At 39.3% G+C, this 8,269-nt stretch overlaps 1 protein-coding gene across 1 annotated transcript; it reads left to right on the top strand.

Moving 5' to 3' along the window:
- The first annotated feature begins 6,013 nt into the window (after positions 1 to 6,013).
- Positions 6,014 to 6,975, top strand: OR2AE1 (olfactory receptor family 2 subfamily AE member 1). Its single transcript, XM_082645439.1, is given in 4 exon segments — positions 6,014 to 6,118; positions 6,120 to 6,249; positions 6,252 to 6,578; positions 6,581 to 6,975. Coding segments are annotated over 4 exon segments (861 nt in total). The 5' UTR covers positions 6,014 to 6,049; the 3' UTR covers positions 6,916 to 6,975.
- Positions 6,976 to 8,269: the final 1,294 nt, after the last annotated feature.

The raw sequence follows: 8,269 nt of genomic DNA, 5'->3' as shown, positions 1-8,269 counted from the left end.
TGTTAATTATTGCTGTACAGCACAGTGATTCATGTATATATGTATATATATACACATATGTGTGTGTATATATATATATACATATATATAATATATATATGTATATATATATACATTCTCTCTTTTTTTAAAATATTCTTTTCCATTATGGTTTATCATAGGCTACAGAACACAGTTCTCTACCACAGAAACTTTAGCTCTGGGAGCAGCATTGAAGACTCCCCAGAAGATAGTTTGGCAACCACTGTTTAGCCTGCACTTTCTTGAGGTGATCTTGGCCATCTCAGATTTCAATCTAGCTTGCACCCCTTAGCCCCCAGAGCTGGTGGGTACATGCATTGGTGCTATAAGCCACCCACACTGTGTGGCCCTGGATAAGGTTCTGCTAAAGTCTTTTCCCCTGGATTGGGACTTCCCTGGTGGTCCAGTGACTAAGACTCTGTGCTCCCAATGCAGGGGGCCTGGGTTTGATCCCTGGTCAGGGAACTAGATCCCACATGCTGCAACTGAAACAGGAGGGAAGGGGGCAGGGCACAACCTTTAAAAGAATGACATAGCCTGAGGACATGACATAAACTGATTAGAACCAAATAGGTCCAAGATGGCAGATGGGTCGACTTCCACTAGACTTTGAGCCTCATGGTAGCACATCAGCATGCTAAATGACATGCCCACAGGTGCCATGACAGTTCCAAGGCTGACCATAAGGAATTGGGTGCTGGCCCAATTTCTGGAAATCCCCACCCCTTCCCCAAAATAGCTGGAATGCTCCTCCCACTCATTAGCCTATGAAATTACCCACCCCTATAAAAACTGACAACCCCATACCCTGGTGCCACTCTTGACTTCTGAGATGGCCCACGTGCTGTCTGTGGAGTGTGTTTCTCTCTAAATAAATCCACTTCTTACCTACCACTTTGTCTCTCACTGAATTCTTTCTGCGATGAGACATCAAGAACCTGAGCTTCATTAAGTCCTGAGACCAAGTGAGTGATCTCAGTTAAAAGACTGGGTTCTGGGTTTTGGCTGGGTTCGAGTCCTGGCCTGTGGGTTCAAGTCCCCATCTGACTTACACAGTTCACAACTAAAAGATCCTGCATGCCACAACTAAAGATCCTGCATACTGCAATGAAGATCCCACACGTGGCAATGAAGATGCCGCGTGCTGCAACTAAGACCCAGGGCAGCCAAGTAAATAATTAAATAAATAAATGTTTTTTACAAAAAAGTATTTTCCCCTGGAGACGAGGCTTTTGCTATGGAAAACACTGGCCACATTTTCCCAATGATTTCTAGTCCTCCTCCCCCTGCCAGAGCCATGAGGTGATCGTTCTCAACTTTTCACTCAGCTCATACGCAGCTCACCCATACCGCAGCTCCCCAAAGCTTCTTACTTTTAAGCTAGCCCACACTCAACCTCCAACAATTCGTCAAAACTACCATTTAAGTATTCCTACTAGTTTATGGCTCCAGTGGATTTTGCTTCCACTGTTAAGCAGATCTCATCTTCAATTGTGTGGATCTGTCTATCCAGATTTTTTTTTCTCTCTCTCTCCATTACTCTGCCCTGCAAATGCCTATAAGCTTGATCTCCCCTAGACTCTCAACTTTATCTCCTCAACTTAGGGAAGTGGTTTGGCTCTATCTGGTTTCTTCCAACACTGCAGCCTGAAAACTCTCAAGGCAATAATATGAGACAATTGTAGGGCTCATCTCATTTTCCCCCAGCTCTCAAGGATCACTGTCCTATTTTGTCTGATGTCCAGTGTCTTAAAACTGTTGTTTCATACAGTCTGTGTAGTTTTTTCAGTTGTTTCAGGCAGAAGGGAAAATCCCCTCTCCACCACCATGTTACTCCATCTTGGTCAGAAGTCCTTACATGTATGTTTTAAGCAATTTGAAAAGGATTCTTTTCTCACACTCAAACCATCTCTTTCCCACTTGTTCTGATTCTATTTTCACTATACAGCATGTTTTATTTAATTGAAATTCTTGACTACACTAATGCTTGTCATATTCTAATTAAATTACATAACTTTAGTGTGTAATATACACCATTATAAAGTGAATTCTAATGTGGCTGTATGATCAGAGAAATTCAAACAAATGTATTAAACTTCTGATTTTCTAACCAATCCTGGTAATATGGTTATATAAAATTGCTTGTGGTTAGAAAATTCAAATTTTGTTTTAGATACTGGGAATGCATCAATGAAGAAAACAGACCCCGCCCCCCCAAAGAAAAAGAAAAAGAAAACATAACTTACTGGTCTCATGGAGTCTACATTCCAGTGGATAATAATAGCTTACTCTTACATAGCACTTATGTAGGCATCATGGCATTATCTTGTGTGTTTTAAACAATTGACTTACTGAATTCTCACAAACCCTATGAAGTATATATTATTTTTGTCATCATTTTTCACAAGAGGACATAAGCACAGATAATTGAGGTAACTTGCCTGAGATCATATAGCCAATAAGTAATAGAACTGGGATTAGAACTCAGTGTCTCTGGCCCTGTCATCTGTGCTTGCTTAATTATTACAACACCCAGGTTCTCTCAGTAGACCAGTGAGAGCTATCTTATTGATTTATGTTGGTTAGGTATCTCTCGCTTTTCAATCTTTACTTATATTTTTGTTCACTTAAATCTTTCTTACACTTAGGTAAAGTTTTCTTCTTCCAGTGAACTTCTGTTTCTCCTTATAGTTCCTGTAATTTTCTTTATTAAATATTGCTGCTCTGTTAGTGCTTACATTTTTATAACTAGTGTAACTTTATTATAGATTGAACCCATTTATACAGTCTTTTACAGATTTTAGTTTCACTGTTATATACACTTCAGAGAATGCCCTTTTAAAATTACAAAATTTTCGTTGTCTTTCATGCCTTTGGAATTGAATTCCAGTTTTTTAGATGATAAGATTAAAATCCTTTATTTTTTTAAATTTTAATTTATCTCTGCCCATTATTTTATTTTAGCTTTATGAACTAGTTTTTAAAAGAGATACATTCTTTTATACTGTAACAGTTTGGTTTTGCTTTGTGACCTAATTTGAAAGCCTTTTCTATGAATAACTGGGTTAAATTCATTTATATTTACTAACAGTCCAGGTATCTTTGTCCTGAATTCTGTCACATTGTATTCATATGCTTTCTGCTCTTATTTAAAAAATATTTCTACATATAACTATTTTTTTGTCTTTTAATAGTTCTGAAATTTAAGAAAGCTGTATAATTTGTCCTAGTTTCCTTCATAATTAATTTTATGCTACCCTTAATCCTGTTTTTATTAAAGCAGTTTTATTAGTTTCCTATCATGAGATTCCATTATGTTCAACTCTCCATATTAAATCAATTGCTATTGGGATTGACATGTATACACTGATGTGTATAAAATTGATGACTAATAAGAACCTGCAGTATAAAAAAACAAAGAAGCAAACAAAACAACTAATACTAAACTTTCTTGGGTTATTTGTATGGAAATATGTTAATATAAATGTCTCAGACATTACATGAAATTTCTAAAAATCTTATATGTTCTGGTATAATGTTATAAGTCATAATTCTAGTTATTACTTTAAAATGTATATCTCAGAAATAACTAAATTTCCTTGTCAATTGCATTATTATGAACTTTCATCAAATCTTTAACCGTGGGCTTCCCTGGTGGCACAGTGGTTGGGAGTCCGCCTGCCGGTGCGGGGGGCGCGGGTTCGTGCCCCAGTCTGGGAAGATCCCACATGCTGCGGAGCGGCTGGGCCCGTGAGCCATGGCCGCTGAGCCTGCGCGTCCGAAGCCTGTGCTCCGCAACGGGAGAGGCTGCAGCGGTGAGAGGCCTGCGTACTGCAAAAAAAAAAAAACAAAACAAAACTTTAACCGTGGTCATTTTAAAGTCTTTTGTCATTTACAGACAGTTCTGGGTGTACTCTGATGCTTTTGCAAATATGTTCCTATAAAAGGGTTTCATCTTCAAGGAATTCATGGAAAAGACTCTGACAAGTACAGGTTTCTGGTAACTGACTATACTGCTGAACTGAATGAATAAGCATTTTCAGAACTCTAATGGAAAACTGATGAACTCATAAAAGTGCTATCAAAAGATCAAGATGAAAAAGAAATTAATTACATGGGACTGAGTGAACTGATGAGGATGATTATAATTTTTGTGACTTTCTGTTTGAATAAAAAAAAAATCCCACAAGGACTCAGAGGCAAAAAATATACAAATCAATATTCACTGCAAAGTAAAGGAGCTGTTACAGTGGAGAAAAAAAATCAATCGTTATACTAGGCTGACACTCCTAAAATGACACTCCTAAAATATCTGGAAATTATTCACTGCTACAATCAGTCCAAACACTATCCTCTTTTCTTTGGATGTAGCAATAGCCTCATAAATGGCTACACTGCCTTCATCCTTACCCAGTAATATATATCCACTGTCATACATCATCTAGTGTGAGCTTTAAAACATGTAAGTTTTATCTTGATGCTTCCTTACTTTAAAACTTTCTAAGAACTCACATTCTACTTTGAATAAAATTTACTAGATCTTGCTTTCCTCCCTTCCCTTCCCTTCCTAACCCTAACCTTCCCTTCCCTTCCCTCCCTCCCTTCTTTCCCTTTCTTTCTTCTCTTCCTTCCTCCTCCATCTCCCTCCTTCTTTCTTTATTCCATCTTCCTTCCTTCTTCCCTTCCTTTCTCCCTCTCTCTTTCTCTCTTTCTCCCCCTCGCCTGCCTCATCCTCATGCTTATATCCATCATGGCTTCTCCTACTTTGCTCTTAATTGCACCTACTGTCATACTGGCTTCCTTTCAGCTCCTTAATTACATCAAGAATTTTCTCAACTTAAGGATTTTGCATATGGTATTTGTTTTTCTCTTTCTGACTTACTTCACTCTGTATGACAGACTCTAGGTCCATTCCCCCTCTCTACAAATAACTCAGTTTCATTTCTTTTTATGGCTAACATTCCACTGTATATATGTGCCACATCTTCTTTATACATTCATCTGTCCATGGACACTTAGATGAGAAGCATCCATTTTCATAATTTAAAATGTTGTTGCTGATCCTCTGGCTCACCTCACTGGTGTGAGGCAGCGGTGGGCCTGCAGTTACTCTACCTTCACCTGGTTCTTCCTTTAGCTTCTCTGACTTCTGGGCCAGGACTGTAAGTTTAGCCTCACTAAGTAGGGCTCCAGCTTGTGCAAGAGAACCATGCTACCAATTCCAGAGGCAATAAGAAGTGACATGGGTTTCAGTCTGTCCTTGTGGGATTAATGTCATGTTTGTGGGTTCCAGCTTGACCTTGATCTACCACACATTATATCCATCCTCCCTTCCTGACTGCTTGCCCCATGGACTTCAAGTTCCAGCATCAGACACAAAGGTAACAGCCTTACATAGATTGCTTAACCAGCTTTCACAGTCAAGTAAGGCCAAACTTCTATACAATCCATTAAATGTATATTCATATGTACATATAAATCTCTTAGTGGTTCAGTTTCTCTGGTTAAACCCTAACTGATATAAGAAAAAAATTGTATATATATTACATTTATATCATATGTAAAGTTTAGAGTATATCTATAAAGTATATGGAATTTATAAAAGAATATATGCATATATACACACATAAATGTGCATATATATGTCTTTCTTAATGAGGAGAGACTCTTGTTTGAAGTTTGGCACTTAATAGAGTCTAGATATTCTGGAATTTCAGAATGATCATACTCGTGAAGAGAGATTTGAAGTTCTCTTTTTTAAAAAAAGGTTAATTTCAATAATTAGAGCCATTGAATAATTAGAACTAGAAAAAATTCTCATTCAAAACTCTTTTGTGGATCAAAAGATGCTTATTGTCAGGTTGGATGAATCCCAGCATTTCTGACATCACATTTCATCCACACTTCCTATTTCCCCAGGGACAGAGGAAGGGGAGAGGTGGCAGAGGAATCAGACCTCTCTGGCTGACTTCATCCAGGAAGGGCTCTTTGATGATTCCCTCACACACCTTTTCCTTTTTCCCTGACCATGGTGGTCTTCCTCACTGCAGTGAGTGGCAGCGCCCTCACGCTTCTCCACATCTGTGCTGATCCCCGGGCTTCACACTCCCATGTACTTCCTCCTCAGCCAGCTCTCCCTCATGGATGTGATGCACGTCTCTACAGTAATCCCCAAGATGGCGACCAACTACCTATCCGGCCAGAAGTCCATCTCCTTTGTGGGCTGTGCCATCAGCATTTCCTCTATTTGACTATGGGTGGTGCTGAGTGTGTTCTCCTAGCTTCCATGTCCTATGACCGCTACGTTGCCATCTGTCACCCACTGCACTACACTGTTCTCATGAACAGAAAGGTGGGACCAATGACGTCTGCCATGTCTTGTTTGGGAGCATCAGTCAACTCCCTCATTCACACAGTGATCCTGATGCACTTCCCCTTCTGTGGGCCTCGAGAAATCCACCCCTTTTACTGTGAGTTTCCAGCTGTTGTGAAGTTGGTATGTAGAGATATCATTGTTTATGAGGCCACAGTTTACATCAGCACCATCCTACTTCTCCTCCCCCCATCCTCCTGATTTCTGCATCCTGTGTCTTCATCCTCCACAGTGTCATTCAGATGCGTTCAGCTGTGAGTAAGAGAAATGCCTTTTCCACCTGCAGCTCTCACCTCACCGTGCTTTCCCTCTGGTTTGGTGCCTGCATCTTCTCATATATGAGGCCCAGGACCCAGCGCACTCCACTGCAAGACAAAGTTGGTTCTGTGTTCAACAGCATCATCACTCCCACACTGAATCCTTTAACTTATACACTCCAGAATATGGATGTAGCTAAGGTTCTGAGGAGAGTGCTGTGGAGAGATCTTATCACTAAAAGACCGGAAGTGCAGTTGCCCTGAGTATAACAGTGGAATTCGATCAGCTCCTTAAATTGTTTGCTGTAAACTGCAAAGATTTTTCAAGGGTCTATATCCCTGATGACTACTGCAAAATCAAAGCGGTTAACAAACAATTCCAGTATTCTAACTTGGTCTCAGGCATCTAAGCACCATAGAGTACCATCTTAGTCCATTTGGGCTGCTATAACAAAAGTACCAAGACTGAGTGACTTAAACAACAAACATTTATTTCTCACAGCTCTGGAGGCTGAGAAGTACAGCTCAAGGATTCAAAGTGCTAGACACTCTCTCATTTCCTTTCGATCTCTTTTCAGATGGAACCTTGCTCAAATGTGCTTCCCTGATGACCCTATTTAAAGCAGCATCTTCATTCTTTGTCCCCTGATCCTACCTTATAATCCAATTTTGCCTGATGTTGCATAATGTTATATTATGTTCTACTTACTGCTTCCTAGAATGTAATTTTCAAGTAGGCAAGAACTTTACTTTGTTTACTATTGTCTCGCCAGAGCCAAGAAAAGAGCCTGACATGAAATAAGTACTCAATAACTGTTTGTTGTGTGGTTAATAAACGAAAGGGACCTAGATTTTATTTATTACTATCTCACATAGAATTAAAGATAGCCAGCTATTAATCCCATGCAAATGCAGAGACCTGACATCTCAGTGAACTTTCCTGAAGTCTAGAGGGCTGAGAGATGCCAAAGCGATGGACAAATATCTCTATCTTGCTTTTCCTACTAGTTAAAAAAGTTGTTCAGCCCAGGGGCCATCTTCAGAAGAATAACACTTAACATTTGCAAGCAAAGTTATGCTTTCTTTGACAACTAAGTATTTTCTCTTTGAGAAACAGCTTTTTGCCATTCTATAATAAGATGAGCTGCCCATTATGAATCCCGTGCTATCTTACCCACAAAGCCCCTAAGGTTGGATTTGTGTTGTAACACTCCAATATCAAGTAGAACTAATTTTCAGGGAAATGATGCCTGGGTTGTTTCTGAAGGCACAAGGGTGTTGCATAAACAGCTAGCTCACAACCCCAGTTAGAGAGAGGTGTCTGTTCTTCTGCTACCTCTCTCTCTACACATACATAACTACGACTTTGTCCAGAATGCTGTAAGATTATTTGGGAATGAAACAACCCAAGCTAAGTTGATGGATGGTTATTCATATAATGCTAACATACGCCAAAAGTAAATAGTACAGTGTTTTATGACCCCCTCTTGAGAAGAGCTTTAATTCTATATAATTGTAATTATTCTTGATATATTTTAGATATTAACCCCTTATCTTATATAGGGTTTATGGATATTTTCTGTCATTCCATAGGTTGCTTTTCACTCTGCTGATTGTG

This window comes from Mesoplodon mirus, assembly GCF_964341445.2.
Source record: "Mesoplodon mirus genome assembly, chromosome: 15".
NCBI lineage: Eukaryota > Metazoa > Chordata > Mammalia > Artiodactyla > Ziphiidae > Mesoplodon > Mesoplodon mirus.
Note: the sequence above shows the minus strand (reverse complement) of the source record. Positions and strands in the feature narration are given on the sequence as shown.